Raw genomic sequence first — 19,585 nt, 5'->3', positions numbered from 1 at the left:
TGGCAGGAGAGAGGAGGAGCTATGCTGAGTTCTCCTGAAACCCTCTGGCGTCTTTTCGGCTCTGTCTCCAAGAGTAGTCACCCCTATTCCCCTTCCCTCTCTCTCCACTGAACGTCACAGTGCCGGCCTTCAGAGCTCCCACCACTGGAAGCTGGGGACTGGGGGCACCCAGCAGCTGTGTGCACGTCCTGGAGGCTTCCTGGGACGAAGTGTACTGCTTCCTCACCTGTGGATCCATTTCTGACAGGGCTGGGCATTTTCAGTCCAGGCCACTGACAAAGCATAGGACTTTGATATCCAAGATAGCTCCAGTTGATGGGGGAATGAGACTAACTTTCTTGAGGCCAGTGTCTTACAAGATTCGAAGGCACATTCTTGGCTTTTTCCTTTTGGGAGCTATTTCATTTTGGCTCCGTGGGGCTAAAGTCCTCTGCTTAAAAAAGAATGTACTTTCTGGCCCCGCGCTCAACTGATCAAGTGGTTGGGGGGCCCCACAGTTTCCTCATCACGAGATTTCACCTTCACACTGACCGAACGCAGAGGTGTGAAGAGCTTCCTGAGCAAACGGGCTGGAGGCCACCGTGGCGGCTTCTCACTGGGTCTGAGGTGGGGCAGGAGTTCCCAGCATGAGCGCAGGCCAGGGGGCTAGACTCAGTCGCAAGTCACATGTGAGGGGCCTCTGAGGAGTAGCTGGGTGAGGCCAGACTGGGATGGGGGGACAGGAGAGCGAGAACACAGAAGTGGGAAAAAAGGCCAGAGAAGCAGGACCATATGGATGGAAGGGTCCACAGGAAGTCAGCTCTAGGCTTTTTTTTTTTTTTTTTTTTGAAGATTTTATTTATTTATTTGACAGAGAGAGCACAAGCAGAGGGAGAGGCAGAAGCAGACTCCCTGCAGAGGAGGGGAAGTCCGACATGGGACTTGATCCCACAGTTCTGGGATCATGACCTGAGCTGAAGGCAATGGCCCAGCCAACTGAGCCACCCAGGCGCCACATAGCTCTAGGCTTTTGACAGGGAGGGAATATCACAGAAGACAACGAGGCCACCTGGCCCACCACTGTCCTCTTCCTCTCAGGCCGTCTTATATCTGCTGAGCCCAGAGGCAGCCTCAGAACTAGTCTCAACTCTGGTTATGTGCATTCTAAGCACATAAGCCCAAGCCTACTTGCTTTCCATCCTCATGTAGAGGCTGGATCGGAAGAGGGAGTGATGGTAGCAACAAGACCAGGAGGACAGGGAGGGCTGTCCTGAGGCAGAGTGCAGGCTGGGCAGGGCTGGGGAGAGAGGTTAATATGGCTGGTTTCTGGCTGGTGGACTGAAGGCAGCTAGTTTGGAGCCCACTGAGGTGGGGGGTGGTGGGGAGTTGATGGACAGAGTCGGGCAGGGGGGTCCCAGCCAGGCCTAAGTAGAGAGGAAACATGCAGGAGGAGGGGACATAGGGAATATGGTCTCAGCATTCAGCAACTTGGGCCAAGCGGCTGCCCTGCCTCCAGGTGGCCCATGTAGAGGGCTGCTACCTCCCCAGGGAGAGGTACTGGCTGATCACCAAGGCTGCTCACTGTTTTCACGTGAGGAACCAGGATTGGCCAGCACCTTGACTTTGTCAGGGCTACCACGAATTATTTTTGAAAATCACAATGACAGCACCATCTCCAGGAAAACCAGTTGCCACGCAGCTACTCCATCTGTGGCAACCTCAAATACCTCCCTCCTATAGGTAATCCATGCTAAATCTTTCCAAAACACAGGACCATACTGAGAATTGGTGTCAGACGGAGGATCGTCCTGGTCGTCGCTTTGGTAAAGCAAGGATGTATCTGATAAATAAATTACCCTAAATGCAACTTTTGGGAAATCCAGGTCAATAGAGCTTGAAATCACCTTTTAACTCAACAGCATTTGGTTAAATCGGCAAAGGTGGTTAGACTACCTAAAACCTCCATCCTGGCAGCAGAAATTTCTGGACAGATGGTGGAGCTTAATCACCTTTCAGTGAAGGCGTATTAATGTTTACAGCTCTAATAACACATGAGCCCAGTTGGCGAAACCTCTAAAACTGTGCCTAACCAGGAGACCGTACCCCAGACTCAACAACTGGGCTGTCCTCTGGTCTGTGACCAGCCTTCTGCTTTGAACCAGGCTTGGAAGCGCTGGAATCCAACAGTGAGCAGATTATAGAAGTTTGATGTTTCTCATCCCAGAATCTGACCTGCTCCTCTGTTGTTTTTCCTCTTTCAATGGAGATTAGCCTTATCTGGCCTGCTCATATCCTTTTAATTTCCTCTTGTGAATTGAAAAAAAAATACTTTGTATGTTTCTGATTCAAAGCACATCTATTTTTTTTCTGGCATCTAACAAAATCCTTTTATCCCCCATCAGTCTCCGGGGAATTCAATGAGATGTTTCAAAATGTTTTGGCTCTTGCGGCCGTTTCTCCTGGCTTCTCCTGGCGCGTTTCTGTCTCAGATCAGCCCTCGAACAGGTGGCCGACTGCCTCAACACCCGAGCTGGATGCACCAAAGTCTCGCTCAGGAATGTCCGTTTTTCTGAGATGACTATTTTGAAATTGCACATCGAACGCAGCTTTCCGTGAGCAGAAATCTTGCCCAACTCATCTGTGGACGTGGGCAGCACACATGGTGCTTTGAGACAAGGGGGTTTAGAGGAAAAGCCGGCAGTCATGCGTGGCTGTGTGGTTGTGGGCCTGTGGGCCTGTGGGCCCGTGTGACGCAGCGCAGTGGCGGGAGATCAGGTGCGAGGCTGAGGACTTTCTGGGTCTCTAACTGCAGCTGCTTCCTTTGATTCTGATTCTGGGCATCATCAGCCCCCCTGAGCTGCCTCCCAGCCCCCGCGCGGCTTCTTACCTGAAGCAGAGATGCCAGACTCGGAAGCACCGGTCTGAGCACCATTGTAGACAGGACGGTGGGCGCTTGTCAGGGATGGGAGGCTGCCGTTTCGGGAGCGCTGGGTCATCTGGGGAGAAATGGGACAGTCTTCCAGTCTGGAGAAAAAAAAATGAGAAACAGCAATAAATACAGATAGCCAGGAGGTATTTGCTGACTACTGAGCGGCAACACAGACAGACACAAGGAAGTAGAAGTACCTGAAATTCCTAGCAGACATTAAACATATTTGAGGGCATTGGCAGAAATTAGAAAGTATCCTGTTAGCTCCTATTCATTTACAGGGATATATGGCTTCCTGTCATAACACACGAATGAGATCTTCTGGATTTGGGGGACATGGGAACATGACATTTCAACCAAACAATTCAAGGCACCAATCTTCTGTTTTTTCCTCGGAGGAGGAGCGAAGGGACGAATGCAGTCAGGAAAGACATGACATGTCATGTCAGCCATGACAGGAAGAGTTAGGCAGGCCCAGGCCTGGGAGCCTTCTCTCCGCATCACCCGCTGAATGGTGCCCGCACGCCTGCCAGCACCCGGGTCGGTGGAGACCCATTCATGCAGCAGACACAGACTGGGCGCCTCATTGTGCTGGACCCCCGGCCGGGAGCCGGAGACAGGGGTCCTGGGCCAGTCGGAAGATGGCGGGATGGACAGTAGCTCCTCGTTCAGCCTTGACAGCAGATCCTGAGGAAGGCTTTCCAGGTGGGCCCAGAGCTCACTTCTCTTCATCAAGGAGACACCAGCCACCTGCCCAGCGAGGGCTTGGTGGGAGACACGGCGGGGTGGGCCTGTGGCCCTCTGCCCAGGGTTGGGCCCTAGGAGATAGCTGTTCTTGAATGTCAGTTCCAGCGGCAAAGACAAACAGACGCTAAGCCACCCTAAAGGGCAGGAAAGGCTGTGTGTGTGTGTGTGTGTGTGTGTGTGTGTGTGTGTGTGTGGCTTTCAGCCAGGCCTGAACTCTGAGCTAGGGCCTGGGGCTAAAGGAGGGAAAATTTTCCAACAGAGGTAACATCATGAGGCAGATACAGAGGCGGAAACAAACAAAATGCTGCATTGTAACAGAAAGATTTACGGCACCACAAAAACTCTGGGCTAGAGGGGAAAGGGTGTCCTGGGGCGCTTTGAGGCCGGAGGTGTTGGGTGTTGGGGAGCAGGGGAGGGGGTCAACTGACAGGGTCAACTGTCAGCCAGGGTTTTGTTAGATTTGATCCCTGAGGGAAACAGGAGTCACCGAAATGCCATTCTGTGGTAATGTGCTAGAAACAGAGAGTGGCAGGGGGCACCACTGTGGGGGAAGACATGGCTCTGGAGGGCAGAGGGGAGGGCAGAGCAGGGAGAGCAGAGGGAGAGGGCTTGGTGGGCCACGGGGTGGGTTTCTGAATCACGGGTTTGGGGGTGTTAATGCCATTCCCTGAAGCAGGGGGCTCAGAAGACAGTGGTGTTCTCCTAGGAAGTGCTGACTTGGGGTGCTGTGGGGACACCCCTCGGGCTTGGGGCAAGTCTAGAGAGTGAAATCTGGGTGTCAGCAGTGTACAAGGAAACCCCGTGGAGAGGCGGGATGGGTAGGGGCCACAAAAGGGGCATTTTAGTTGGCAGAGGGGGAGTGGGTTGGCAGCAGGGTGTGGGGGTAGGAGGGTGACCAGGAGGTGGGTTGGCAGTGACAACAACCACAAGAGAGACGCTGAGCATCCTCTAGGGTTGGAAACTGCCGCTGATGAGTTACTGAACGCTACAGCTGAGACAAATGATGTTCTAGATGTTGGCTAATTGAATTTTAATTAAAAAAAAAAAAAAAAGGAAGCTGCAAGGTCATGGATAGATGTGGCAGGAGGAACGTGAGGTCACTGCTGGACCGCGTGGGCCACGAAGGGAGGGGAGGGGGCAGGGAAGCAGGCAGAGAGGCCCTGGCCAAGGGGGGCCGGGACCTGGGAGTCTGTCTGAAGGAAGGCCTGGGGAAGGAAAGTAGTAGGAGGGGAGGGTGAAGGTGGAGGAAATGAGGAGTTAAAGGATGGCGCCAAGTTTGGGCAGTGGGCGGAGGGGAGGGATCCAGAACCCACAGAGGGGTGAGGTGAGGGGGTGCGGTTTGCAGAGGAAATAGGCTGAGGGAGGGTTGGGGGCGCAGATAGGATGCTGGGGTGAGGGAGGGCCCTGAGCTGTGCAGGGTGACCGTCTTTTTATTTTCAATCTTTTTTTTTTTTTTTTTTTTAAGGTTTTATTTATTTGACAAACAGACACAGCGAGAGAGGGAACACAAGCAGGGGGAGTGGGAGAGGGAGAAGCAGGCTTCCCGCTGAGCAGGGCCAGATGTAGGGTTTGATCCCAGGATCCTGGGATAATGGTCCTTGCCAAAGGCAGACACCTAATGACTGAGCCACCCAGGCGCCCCTCAATCTTTCTTTTCTTGATTAAAAAAGCAGTAGGGGCGCCTGGGTGGCTCAGTGAGTTAAAGCCTCTGCCTTCAGCTTGGGTCATGATCCCAGGGTCCTGGGATCGAGCCCCACATCAGGTTCTCTGCTCAGCGGGGAGCCTGCTTTCCCCTCTCTCTCTTTCTGTTTGCTTCTCTGCCTACTTGTGATCTGTCAAATAAATAAAATCTTTTTAAAAAATTTGCCTTTTCACTTAGCAATATACTGTGAGGCTCTCCTCATGTATTAAACATTCTTCAAAAGTGTCATTTTCAATGCTGTGTTGTATGAATATATAATTATGTAAATAGCCTCCTACTTTGGGCATTTATTCTTTTTTTTTTTTTTAGCAAGTAAGGTTTTCTTTATTTTTTTAGAGAGGGGCAGAGGGAGAGAGGGAGAGAGAGAATCTTAAGCAGGCTCTACGTGCAGTGTGGAGCCCAATATGGGGCTCAATCTCACGACCCTGAGATTATGACCTCAGTTGTAATCAAGGGCTGGATGCTTCGCCAACTGAGCCACCCAGGTGCCCCCATTTAGATTTCTTAAGAACACTGCAATAAATGCCCATGTATATATATCTGTGAATTTCTGATTGCTTCTCAGCATCAAATCCTAGAAGTAGGATTACTAACTCCAGAAGTACCAGTACCTTGAATGTGTGTTGTGTGTATGGTCAGTGTCTCCAAGATCCCTGAGATTCTCGGTCAACACTCCTGGCAACACCAGATGATCAGAGCTGGCTGGCTGTGTGGAGTCACAGACACTTTTTATAGGATATTAACAACTAAAGATCCTGAAAGTTGACTTTCTGCCGAGTGCAGGGAGCACCCAGCGTCTGCTACCATCCACTGACCACAGGACATTGATGATGGCTCTCCCCCAGGAGGCGGCTGGCTCTGTGTGCTTCTGGGGACAGAAATCACATCTCATTGATTCTAGTTTCCCTAGCAATTAGCACGCCATCTAGCACACAGAAGCGATAGAAATGTTTGCAGAATTGGCCCAATGGAGGGAGCGGCCATGGGCGATTGGGAAGGTCCAGTTCCAGGAAAATGAGGTCCTCTCAGTCCTTGCAGGGACCACTTCCAGGCATGGAAAGACGTCCTCTTCTTCCTCTCCACAGGGCAGAACACCTGACCTCAGAATTGATGGTGCCCACTGGTTAGATCTTATATTTATTAGATTCCCTTTATCCTTATTTCTAATGAAATAGCCTTATGTCATGGTTGTCCCTCTGGGTTTCAAGAGCTTTAAAAGATAATCTTGAAATAATTTTTAAAGATGACGATTTGACATCCTCTATTCCATGTTAAGCAAGATGAATTTTATCAGCTCCTGTTACCACTTCCATTTAAAAAGATATAAACTAGATTTACTAGTAGTTGACAGTTGGCTATATTCCAAATCAAACAAGCAAACACAAAACCTGATATAAAGGACATTTTGGGGACAGCTAGGGAATACTGATATACTATATAAAGTTACGTGAATGTTAATTCTCTTAGGTGTGATATTGTTAAGTACAGGATGTCCTGGCCCTTGGGGGACATGTGCCGCAGGTCTGCAACCTTCTTTCAAACGGTTCAGCAAAACAAAGTTTAAGTGTGTAAATTATACATCATGCACATAGAGGGAAACTGAGAGGATACAGAGGTGGCAAAATGTTCACAAACTGGAAGCTAAGTTAAAGCATACTGATAGCAACTTTAAGAGAAAAATGCATATTAGCAATTTAAAATAAGAACCTTGAAATGTGAAGCACGGGATGATTAGTTTGGAAACCAAATCAAACAGATCACCCGTCCATGGTGTGGGCCATGGTCAAGTCCCACGTGGGCGACAGCACTTGTTAGGATCTCTGGGTGTGGGGGGCTCAGCCTCCCTAGCAACCGTGCATGGAGCTCCGTGGGGGCAGCCCTTTCCAGGCTCTGTTTGGGGCCGTATCCCAGGCACCTGGCTGTTCCTAACAAATTACTATAGAGTAAAACTGGAAACAACTGCCCAGCTATAGGGGATAACTCCGTAAAATATGTTCTGTTCATCTGAACTATTCTATGGCCACATCTGTAGGTTTTTCTCCTGCTCTCTATAACCCCCCGGCAGGTACCTATTTCTCTCTGCCATTCTCTCTGGACAGCTGGACTGCCTGGTCTGGGGCTCCCTAAGAGCCCACAGGGATTTGGTCCCTAGGTCCCCAGGTTGATCCAAGGTTCTGGGTAACCCCACTATAATTTTGGTTACATCATTGGGGTAGGAGCAAGGCTATGAAGAAAGCTAGGCTGCTAAACATGCATAGATTTGCTTTAGAAAGTGTGTTTATCTAAAAATAAGTGGATTTGGTGTCTTCATCTGTGACACTCCACCCCAGCAGAACAAAAGCAACCCCGTGGGGGGGGGGGGCGGGGGCTGTTGGGTGGATCCACCGCCGCTCCTTCTGGTCCTTTCCTTTGAATTACATTGGCTGACACCTGGCTTCTTCTGGGCTAGGGCTGGAAGTACCTGGAGATCCTAAAATCCAACCATTTCATTTTTGGAAGAAGCAAGCCAGGGGTGAGGGAGATAAGTCTTTCCCCCTCAAAAATCCCCAAGAGATAAATAATAAAGAGATAAATGCTTTCCAATGTGAACGTTTTATTTTGAGTTTTTCAAGACATACATCTTACACTGCAGTTAAAACAAAGCTTAAGAAAAGAAATCCCGCCTCTGTTAGCCCGGACTTACACTGGGTACCCGGTCCTGTGGCCACCAGGGGTGACGGGCCGGCGCAGGGGCTCGTCGGCACTCTGCTGCACACAGGCCAGGCCCTTCCGCCTCGCCTTCCCCGTGTTCGTCATGATCTGGCGGAAGGAAAGAGGAGATACCACCTACTTGAAAGCTGACCTTGAAGGAGAAGTTCCTACCTGTAATACATTGATCTATAGTAATAAGAGGCTTTGCAAATAAATGAGGAAGGATCATGACACGGATTATTCCAATAAGCAGAAATTGGGGAAAATTCCTTTTAGGTTTGCATTCGGCCACTTAGCAGTATAAATTTAAAAAACAAAAACAAAAACAAAAACAAAAAAACCAGGCCATGGAAAAGAGGAGAAGAAAACAGTTTGAATACAGTAATAATCACATCTCCGGGAAGACTGAGTTTTGAAAGTGGGAAGGGAAAAAAGATAGGCAGATTTGGTTTCATAAAAATTTTCCACTTATATATTAGAGATAAGCCAACTGAACAGGTAAACAACCAACTGGGAAGAAATATTTGCACATATTTAACTGATGAAAGGTTAAGATTGTTATTAGGTAAGTAGCTCTTACATATCAAAAAGTAAAACAGGAGACAATTGAGCAAAGAATTCAAATAGCTAAGTTACACAATAGAAAAGATCACTGATAAATAAAAGAAAAAAACGATCAATTTCACAAGTAATTAGAAACTACAACTTTCGGGGCGCCTGGGTGGCTCAGTCGTTAAACGTCTGCCTTTGGCTCAGGTCATGACTGCAGGGGCCTAGGATTGAGCCCCACATTGGGCTCCTTCCTCTGCAGAGAGCCTGCTTCTCCCTCTCCCTCTGCTGCTCTCCCTGCCTGTGTGCTCTTTCCCTCTCTCTCTCTGTGTCAAATAAATAAATAAAATCTTTAAAAAAAAAAAAGAAGAAACTACAACTAAAAGGTATCATCTTTCAGCAATTACAGGATCATTAAAGAAATGATCCTGTGGCTGGCAGGAGTCAGAAATGTTAGTGGCCCAGCATGCTGGGTCATTTCTAATTACCGTAGGAAGTAATCTGGTGTTTTATATCAGGAGGGTCATAAAAATGTTCACATCCTTGGGTTTAAACCCTAGTGAAAGAACCCCAAATATGGAAAACGTTAAATAAACAAAGTTGCTTGTTACAAAATTGTTACAAAGTTAGAATAATCAAGTGTCTGGTAAGAGAGGAATAAATAAGTGAAATATGGCAAATTCATTTGAAATATTAAGTGGCCATTTATAATGCTAAAGACTAGGTTATGAAAAAATGTTTTTTTAAAACATTTAATAAGAGGTTATAATACCGCATATAAATGATGCTTTCCATTAGGCTAAAAGTACACAAGAGACCGGAAGGAAATGAACACTAAAATGCATCCAGGGGGAGGCAGGATATCAGAAGCAGGAGGGACTTTTTCCTCCCCTTTATTTCCCAAGTGTTCTGTAATATGATTAGATTATGTTCACAACCGAGACAAATGGTTTACGGAAGACATGACTGTACGACTGAGGAAATGGGACCAGAATCTGGATGGTCCCAGCGCGAGCCGCCCATGTCACCTGGTGCTCGGTCATGCAAAGCGGGGCCACCGCGGAAACCGAGGGAAGGGCTATGGACCTCTTGACATTATCTTTTCAAATTCCTGTGAATCAAGAATTACTTGAAAATAAAAATAAGAAAGTTGGCTTATACAACAACAAAAACAAACCAGAAAAAAAAATTTTTTTAATTGGAATTACATCTTTGATTCCCTGATTTTTGCTGAGAGCTTATTTGGGTTAATCTAGTGTGTGAGATAGGGAAAAGAGAAAAGGGGCCTCCCCGTGCTGTGGGGACGGCTGCCAGCTAGGGACAGTGGGCGGAGAGGGCAGAGGGGAGGCCATGGGAAGGGGAGCAGGGCCGGAGGACAGAGAACGTGTGAGGCCTTCAGCCTCTGGGGAGGAAATGGCACTTGATCAACCTTTTAGGAAGAACTAAAATGCAGTTCTGCCTCTCTCTGTAGCTCTCGTGTGAACCGCCACAGAAGGCTATTTTCACTGAAATCCCTCCACACTGTTGGCTGCTCTTACACTCCCCTCTGGTCACACTGCCCCGTCCAGCACCGAGGCTCAAATTTACAGCCTGTGCTGCTCATCAGGTGAGCAGGTCCCTTTCACCCCATCCTCAAACGCACCCCAGGAACACCCCTGCTTCTCTTCCTCCCTCCATTAGGACAGATAGAACACCCGAGTCTTTCCAAAGACAGCTCAGAAGGTGGGTCCTAAGATACTGGAAAAGGGGAGACAGGGAACATATGCCTTCTAGCGTCCTCGTCCCCTACCCCACACGCCTCCTGAGCTCACCCTCCTCCTTCCTAGAGGGCACTTAGGTGTGAGTGTTTCAGCCTTTGGAAAACACAGTTAGCCATACCATTTCCTTTTTTTTTTTTTTTTAAAGTAATCTCTGCAACTAATGTGGGGCTTGCACTCACACCCCGAGATCAAGAGTCGTGTGCTCTATGACAGAGACAGCCAGGCGCCCCTGCCATCCCATCTTCTTAGATCCTCAGAGGCCTAGGAAATAACTTCAGGTGGGTGATATTGGGCCTCTCCAGGGGATGAAGAAACCGAGTCTGGCCTGTGGGCCTGAATGTCTGGTCTGTTACCCAGACACCCTCGGTGCAGAGGGGTAAGTGTGAGGTTCCCAGCACTGTGCTGGGCACACCCAGCGTCTCACAGCAGCCGCCCCCTGCAGGCCTGCCTCCCGCTCATCTTATGACTTGTTGTGCCTGCAGAGTGAGCCACGTAGCCCACGAGGTCTCACGCCCCTCTCTGGCCCCTCAGTTTCAAAGCAGCCTTTTGGGGGCTGGAAAGATCTGAAAGGCTATCTCATCCAACAACCCGTGACTCTACCGAGTTCCACAGAAACGCCTCAGGGGCTATCCGGAGTGAGGAGAGAAAGGGTTCCTGGCGGCCACCTTACTGCTGGCTGAAGGCTGACGGACTCAGCCTTCATCTGTGTGACAGATGGGGCTTTTGTTTGAAAGAACGTTCTGCTACTAAAAAAATGCAGCAGATGATTTAGCAGAATGTAATTTATTCAGTAGCAGAAGATGGTCAACACATGTCAATTTAGACAAAAAATATTATTTCCCATTGACTAGTTTTCAAGGATTGGTGAATCATGTAAGGAAACTGTGATATGTTAATAAAACAGTATAAATTTTTATAAGAAAATATAGGTATTCCATCATCTCTCAGTCCATCCATCCATCCAACCACCCATCCATCACCCACATAGGAATAATACAGGAGCTGAAGCAGACCCTGTTTGCTGCCCACCCAATATTCAGTCTCTCTTGACCAACAGTACTCTGATTTTGTTGGCAAAGAAATGTTTCTACTTAAAAATACTCCCTTACCCAGACTCCCTTGCAGCTGGGGGTCCTGTGACGCAGTTCTGACTGTAAGAATGGAGTGGAGTCACCAGCGGGAGCTTTGGGGACAAGCACTATTGAGGAAGTAGCTGTGGCCCTCTTCCTGACTTTCTCATGGGTCTGTACCAGGGGCTGCATTGGTCCCCTCATGACCGAGAGGCAACACGTGGGAATGAGGGGCGATGTGCGGAGGCAGGCCTGCTGCAGCGCTCATGAAACTGGAGCTTCAAGGCCCAGAAGGGGCCCTCGCAATGTGTTTGTGTGGTCACATGTTTTTGTAACATTTGCAAAAGTAGGATATTTTCATTGCAAGCACTTACTACTACTGTTTTTTTCTCCTCTGACTTCCCTTCTGCTGTTTCTTCCTACTCTGACTTCCCTTGTCCTACTTCCCGTCATGCTGGGGACATGATGCTAGAATTTAGGACTAAGGTAAGCCTATGCTGAGTCCAAATGACATTTAATGCAGGTTTTCTGATATTCATCTGATTCCCACTCACTTTGGGGCACAGCCAAACGGTCACTAGCTGTCTTGGGGTAGGAAGAGCTTCCAGGAATTCCCTATGTTGTCAGAACATTTATGAATAATGAACATGCAAGAAAACTAGAAATAGCTTCAAATCTTGCAGCTTATTTGTGGAAGAAACTTGAGGATGGTGTTCTCAAATTTAGCGACAATCCTAAAAATGTATACAGCATTATCAAAAACTAAATGTGAGGCCAGATTTTCTAATCTTGATCAAATTTGATTAAATGTGATCAAATACATTACAAGAAGGACTCATTTCTTTTTCTCTCTGTAGAATACATTACAAACTCATGGTCATCTATGTAGAGGCAATCAAAGGCATAAAACAAAAAATTTTAAAAAGCCCCTATGAGGTGTGCAAAGCAGCTAATTAACAAAAATACTACTGTTCTGTTTGTGGTATCTGTCGATTATTAAAATTTGAATTCACTGTGATTTATTTTCTCATTCTTATTCTAAAGTAGATGTTCACTTTCATAGCTAGCTTTGTAGTCCTTTATTTAAAGAAGACTTCCCGTACTTGGGGCTCCTGGATGGCTCAGTAGGTTAGGTCTCTGCCTTCAGCTCAGGTCATGATCTCAGGGTCCTGGGATCAAGTCCCAGATTGGTCTCCCTGCTTAGTAGGAAGCCTGCTTCTTCCTCTCTTTCTTTCCCTCCCCACTGCTTGTGCACTCTCTTGCTCTCTTTCTCTCTTGCTCTTGAATAAATAAAATCTTAAAAAAAAAAAAAAAAAAAGTCCTCCCAAGCCCTGTAAACCAGAGGTCCCACAAAACCTGGGTCTTCCCTTCATGCTGACAGCAGGGTGTAGCAAGACATGAACAGAGCCTGGGGTCTGATGTCCCCCAGTATCATCAGTGGGACTAATAAGGCAGGACTCTGCTGTTTGCAGTTGATAAAGGAAAGACACAACGCAGAGATAAATGGAAGGGAACAGTGCTTATTATGATTGTTTGTGCTGTTTACTTCTGACTTTGAGTAATGAGCATTTCTTTTGTAATGAGAAAGAAGAATACACAGGGCGCCTAACTAGCTCAGGAGGTAGAGTATACAACTCTTGATCTCAGGGTTCTGAGCTTGAGCCCCATGTTTGGTGTAGACATTAATTAAAAATAAATAAATGGGGGCACCTGAGTGGCTCTGTCAGTTAAGTGTCTGCCTTCAACTCAGGTCATGGTCCTGGGGTCCGGGAATCACACCCCACACCCGGCTCCCTGCTTTGCAGGAGGCCTGCTTCTCCCTCTCCCACTCCCACTGCTTGTGCTCTCTCTCTCTCTCTCGCTCTCAAATAAATTAAAAAGATCTAAAATAAATAAATAAATGTAAAAAAACAATTTAAGAAATAAACTGAAAAAGAAACGCATTTAGTATATTCGGGGGTTGGGGATCTTTTCGCCCTGCTTGTTTGGTTGTGTTTTCACACACAAGAAATACGGACTTTTAGTTCCAACGGCTCTCTGGCTCTGTGGAGGGCACTGAGTCTTCAACCATTTGGCAGAACAGGAAGAACAGATTGGAAAGTGATTGGAAAAAGCTCCAAAGTGGAGACACATTTGAAAGAGAAGATCTAGAAGCAAAAATTGCAAACTGAGGCTCTTCTTTCTCTGGTTGTGGTTTTTGCTGCCAGCTCCTCGTGCTCCCTGAGGACAGTGGGATGACGGCACCTGGAGCCCAGCTTCCCCCAAGGGGCCCAGCCTTGCACCCAGCCAGCTGCGCCCACTGCCCCAGTGGCAAAGTCTCCATGGCCCAGACTCCGGCTTCAGGACCCCTGGGGGCAGGAGGGGGGTGAGTTGCAGATTCCTAGGCGTATGTGCATATACACATTCTCTGGAGACAAGGCTCTAGGGAAAACTGCACGAATTTGGGCCTTCATTTGACAGGGGGAAGAAAGTGTGGAAAGTGAGTAATTAACTTTTACAGTCGGTGTTCCCCTCCAAACTGAGTTTATGCATACAACAGAGACCACTCAGTGGGACTTCTCTCAGTTTTCAAATACAGAATGCAACTCACTGGAAAATTGACACCTCTTCCAGAAGGTGGCACAGCTTAGTGGGAAAGAGCAAGGGTAAGCAGACTCAAATCTACTTGAGAATGATCCGTACCCTTCCTCAGCCTCAGCTATTCTGTCTAGAAAATGCTACACAAACAGAATTTCCCTGTAGTTTGCTGGGAGTCAGATGTGTGAAGTGGTCAGCACAGGGCTTGGCCTGTGACATGGGCTCTGCTAACTTAAGACACGCCTGTTACTATTGTTAAAGGTAACAGTAAGTTTAAACTCTGAAATAAAAACAAAAAACTGAGATGCTATGATAAGTATCTATGCCCCTTTAACTAAGGTGACAAAGCTATTTAAATCAGGGCATTCCTTTTAGGAAGAATTAAATGATTATTCAGCACAGTATGGGCAATACAGAAAAAAAACTCAGAAATAACCAAGCAAGGAGAAGTTGGCAAATCATCAGTCTTGTCTTGCTGACGGTCACGGCCTCAGGAAGACACAAGGCATGCTGCTTTTCCCCAGAATTACGAGTAAGCAGCACATCTCATGTGACCACTGCCAATCTCGGGCAAGCTTAGGAAAAGGGACCTGTTCTCCTGTTGCCAGCTTTCTGAGCTCTGTGGCCGGCAGCATTTTTCAAGGCCAGGACTCTGTGATGCGCAGGAGCTCCACACTTACACTTGGGACAGTGAGGACCCAGGCGTGGAGGGGGTGGGGGTGCAGTGGGGTGGCGTGGGTGTGGCCTCTCAGGGAAGGGTGTGGCTACGAATGCCCAGCAGGGGGCTTGCATTGCCCCCTGTTACCACTTTCCACCCCTAAGCCAGTTTCCAAATCACTGGTGTGAACAGGAACAGATTCCTGGGATTACTGTAAAGAGGTCTGGGGCGGGTCCTAGGCTCTAGCTTTGAGCCACACTAGAGGGTCTGAGGCTTTGCAAAACCCTGGGTTGGCTCTGTTGCACAGGGGTCTCTGCCGAGCCACTCACCATGCCTCCCTCCTTGGGTCATCTGCATCCCTCGCCAACAGCGTGGTTTCATTGGTTCTGTGTGTTCTTTTGTAAACTTGGAGGCGACAGCTAGGTCTTACATTTTTTGGCATTCTGCTTTGTGTTAGGCAAATGCCATGAATTAAATAAAAACTATCTGAATGGTCTAATACAATGTTTAAAAAAATCTGCATCTTTCAAGTGACCTCGACAAAGCTACCATCTACCTGGTGCATCTGAATAGGAGGCGGCAGTCATGAACTTGGCCCCAGTGAGATGTCTGCTGTCTCAAGCAGGTTCCCCAGCTGGCACAAGGTGACATGATGATGTGAACTCAGAGCTCTGCCTGCCTGAAGCGTACGCGCAGCAAGGGACAACCGTCGCGGAAGTCGGTGGCCCCCGCCCAGAGACTGGCAGGCTGTCCGTTCCACATTGGGGCCAGGTGACCAAGGGTGGCCGGGCACGACCAACGGACGCAGACGGCGACACTGGGGTGTACACAGCCCCTCAGTGATGACTGTGCCGCATAGTCTTCTAATGAAACTTTAAAACTGTTTCTACCGTGAGATCCTCTGGTGACCTGGTCCAGAGGGTTGATGGGAGGCCTGAGAGAGATGTCTGTGTTCTAACCCCAAGAACCCGTGAACAGGACGTTCTTTGCAGTCTCTGCAGATGTAATTAAGGATCCTGAGACGAAGAGAGCGTCGTGGATTATCCTAGACCCAACGACAGGTGTCCATTCAAGGGATGAAAGAGAGAAGGCAAGGAGGCCCTGCGGACATGGAGGCAGAGCTCCGGAGGGACACAGCCACAAGCCAAGGGACCTGTGGAGCCCCAAGAAGTTGTGGGAGCATGAGAGCTTCTTCCCCAGGGCCTTCGAAGGGGGCCTGGCTGTGGAGACATCTTGGTTCTGGATTCCTGGCCCCCAGAGCTGTGAGAGGATATGTGTCTGGTGTTTTAAGCCATCCAGTTTATGCAAATGCCCTAGGAAGCATTTGTCATGGAGTCCCCAGAGCGCACGGCTCTGTGCCTCATGGCTGTTGCTCCCCCTCTTCCGAAGAAGCTCCCCCGCTAACAACTCGCCGCCTCTGTTCTCCTCATCTCCAGCCCATGAAGCAGGAGAGTCTGCCTTTCATAAATGTACATCCTATCAAATGGAGCCCAGTCCTTTCCTGACAAAACCAGTGTTCTTCCAAAGGGAAACAAAGCCTTGTCAGGGCTCCAGACTCCCATCAACGGCATGGAACCTGACCGCCTCACTTCTAACCTTCCCTGACCTAATGTAAACAGAGATTCCACAGTCCATTAGACTCCTTCGATCCTGGAGACATTCTAAGCACTTGACCACAGCCAGAGGCAAGGCAGAGGGGGCGGGTAATGGTGGCACCTCAGCCCAGCCGCCGCCTTCTTTTTTTTTTTTTAATTAAAAAAAAATTTATTTATTTGTCAGAGAGAAAGAGAGAGAGAGAGAGAGTGCATACAGCAGGGGGAGTGGCAGGCAGAGGGAGAAGCAGGCTTCCGGCTGAACAAGGAACCCAATGTGGGACTTGATCCCAGAACCCTGGGATCATGACCTGAGCTGAAGGCAGAAACTTAATGGACTAACTAAGCCACCCAGGTGTCCCTCGGCCCAGCCTTCTTGGGTCATTCCCCTTCTTTCACTCCTACCCGCTATAGTCCATTCTCCATGATGTAGCCAGAGTGAAAACAGAAGATCATATATTAAAACAAATCAAACTGAGTCACTCCCCTGCTCCAGGATCTCCCAGCTCATGCTGGATAAAATCCTAAACCTTGCCTATAAGGTCCCCAACTGGGCCTCTGGCTGTCCTCTACCATCAAGTTCTACCAGTAGATTATGTACTCCAGCCCAGGTCCCTGGAAATTCCTCAAAAGGTGAGGAAGACCGGGGCAGGTGAGCGCGGAGACCAGTGCCAGGTCTCCCCATCACCAGGAGGCGGTGATGGGGAGGCACTTTCTGCTTCCAGTCACTCCTACAAAGCTCAGGCCACCTGCACCCACATCCCTTCCCTTTGCCAGTCAGCTGGCTGGTCGTCGAGAGACTGGCTCCCGGCCTCCGCCTCCAACAATAACCTGACTAATTTGAGGAGATGTCAGGGTCCATGTGACAGACCCAGTCAACCACCAGCTTCAAAATTCCAGGAGCTCCTTTTAATGCCAATGGCCTTGGCTCCTGTGTCCTCTGCTGTCCATCACAGGGCTTCAGCCCTGACTGGCCCCCAATCCCTTGCAGTTGCTACTCCCTTCAGAAACCTCACACTCCAACTTTCCACCTGATCACGGGCATGCCTTCTGATCACGGTTTCGTGAGACCCCTGGGGGCCCCTCACAACGCATCCTCTCCTGGGCCATCGGCAGCCCCCTCCTGACTCATGCCCTCCCCTGCTTAGCTAGCGGGTGGTAACCAGTGCCTCTCAGAGCTGCCTGCGCATGAGTCAGTGGGGAGTTCTCAGAGCTCTGATCATAGCCCCATCTGGGATGTATGACCCCACAGGCCTCCTGGATGCTCGGACTGACCACTCAGTCCATCCTGAAACACTCCTCCCTTCTGTTTTCCAGTGCACTACAATCTCCTGGTTTTCTTCAAGCCTCTCTGACTGTTCACCTTCTGTCATTCTTAGAGGCCCCTCTTCTTGCTCCCCCTCCTGACATCTGGTCCTCCTCTCCATTCCCAGCCGCTCACTCTCTCCCCCTTCACCCTTCGCTTGGTCGGGCAACCTCACATGTGTGCTGACGACTTCCAATAATGTTGCACTCTTCCCCTCTACTAGATGAGGCACATAAAAATTCAGAAGCTGGACAGGCAGATGATTACTACTAAAGATGGGTACACTTCAGATGCTAGGAAGGCTCCTGGCCTGTGCCCTCTAGTTCTATTCTGATCTCTTTCTGTTCCCCAATAGCTCTGGGGCGGGTAGCCAGAACCACAGTGCAGGCAAACTGGCCAACACAGAACCTCCCATAAACACAGGATTATAACAGACCAAACAAAACCATATGTGTCATTGCAAGGGCTCAACGCATCAATGACCCATCTTTCCTTTCCACTTCTCCCTTGTCCCCTCACTTGGTACTTACTCCCAAGTACTCCGTAGTCAGAAGCTTCTCGCCTGACAGCTCTCCAAGCTGTGGCTGGATCAGCTCGTCTTTGTCCAGATCAGCTTCCATAATGTCATGGTCCTCCTGTTTCAAAGGACACATGGGGTGAGTGCCCTGGATCCCCGGCCATGCATTCCCGGAGAGGTGGCTCCCCTCATGGGCACCCGCCATGGAAAGAGAAGGCCTTTGCCCAACCCCGGAAACTGATGGGTTTGCATTTCCAAGGGCTTTGGGGGCAGTCTGTCCTTTGCTTATAACCTCTCCATGAAGATGGAAGGGAAAATGCTAGCCCCCCTCTTTTGGAAGCTGGGCACCTAGGGAACACTTCCATGACCACAGGTGTGGAAAGGTTCCATAAGACACCCAGCAGTCTCTCTTAGTCCCAGTTCTCAGAATTGCCTCTGTGCGGTCCAGGTACCATATGAACAGCCAGGTCAGCCTACCAATAACTACTATGTACATTCACACGTACAGGCCTTACGGGACACTCAAAACTTGTTCTTCTCTAGTAGTTTACGGTCAATAAGTAAAAAGATTCATTCAAAAAGAGAAGAGCTGTTTTGCTTTTGGGAAGATGGAATGGGTAGACTTTTCCCTATTTCTTCTTCTAAACACAACCCAAACACCGGGCATTATGGATACAAATAAACAGAAGGGATCCTGATAGAAGGTGAGAAGGAGGCAGACTGGCTAGGTGGCTGAAGACTCAAGGAATGAAAGGTGTTGAGTTCCCTGGGCTTCCTTCGTTCCTTATAGATTCCACACTAGCAGCCAAAGAAGCTAGCAACACGGCTCCGTGAATGGTGAAGACAAAAACATCCCCCCCCTCCCCGCCCAAAGCCTACTCTCTCTAGCCAAAGGACCAGGAAAGGGATAGCCCAGCATGACAGAAGTTTTAGAAAATAATCCGACTCCACAGAAAACATCGTGGTGCTATCCTGACCATACCAGCAAGGGCCTCAGGGAGCCCAAACTTCTCCCCTCACTAGGCTGTCATCAGGCACCCCCACAACCTCAACCTCTGCTGGGATGATATGAGAGAAGAGCAAGTAGAAGGGGGACTTTCATCCCTGCTGGGCAGTAATGAGGTCCCCCATCCCCAGGTGAGAGTGGAGACCATGTGGAGAGCCTAGCCTTCCACTAGGCGGTAACAAGATGTCCTCCTCTCCACGCTCTGGTGGGGTCAGAGGAGTCCAGGTGGAGATTCAAGGCCTTCACCACTGCCCACCATGTCTCTATGGTGTCAGGCGTGGCAATGTGGGCCATACTAATGAGGTGCTCCTACCTGTTCTGGTTAGGGAGATACTAAGGAGGCCTAGAAGGCATCCAGAACTCCCATCCTTGCCCTGTGGTAACAAGGAGTCTCCTCCCATCCCCCACCATCAAAGTGTGTGAACGGAGGCTGAGTGGAAATCCTGGACCTCTACTTACACCTGGCAGTAATGAGGAGGCCCTGCTCCCCCTGCCAGAGCTG

General features: G+C 49.1%; 1 protein-coding gene across 7 annotated transcripts in view; it reads right to left on the bottom strand.

Annotated features, from left to right (window-relative positions):
* ARMC9 (armadillo repeat containing 9) overlaps positions 1-19,585 on the bottom strand; it is a 156,270-nt gene that overhangs the window by 14,846 nt on the left and 121,839 nt on the right. For all 7 annotated transcript variants that reach the window (XM_032355144.1, XM_032355146.1, XM_032355145.1 and 4 more), the window contains exons 20-22: positions 18,091-18,195; positions 8,041-8,156; positions 2,867-3,003 (exon numbers count right to left, since the gene is read on the bottom strand). In XM_032355144.1, coding sequence (XP_032211035.1) covers positions 2,867-3,003; positions 8,041-8,156; positions 18,091-18,195 — 358 coding nt within the window. The remainder of the gene's footprint in view (positions 1-2,866; positions 3,004-8,040; positions 8,157-18,090; positions 18,196-19,585) is intronic.

This window comes from Mustela erminea, chromosome 8 (assembly GCF_009829155.1).
Source record: "Mustela erminea isolate mMusErm1 chromosome 8, mMusErm1.Pri, whole genome shotgun sequence".
In the NCBI taxonomy this organism is placed as follows: Eukaryota; Metazoa; Chordata; class Mammalia; order Carnivora; family Mustelidae; genus Mustela; species Mustela erminea.
This window is presented reverse-complemented; position numbering and strand designations above follow the sequence as displayed.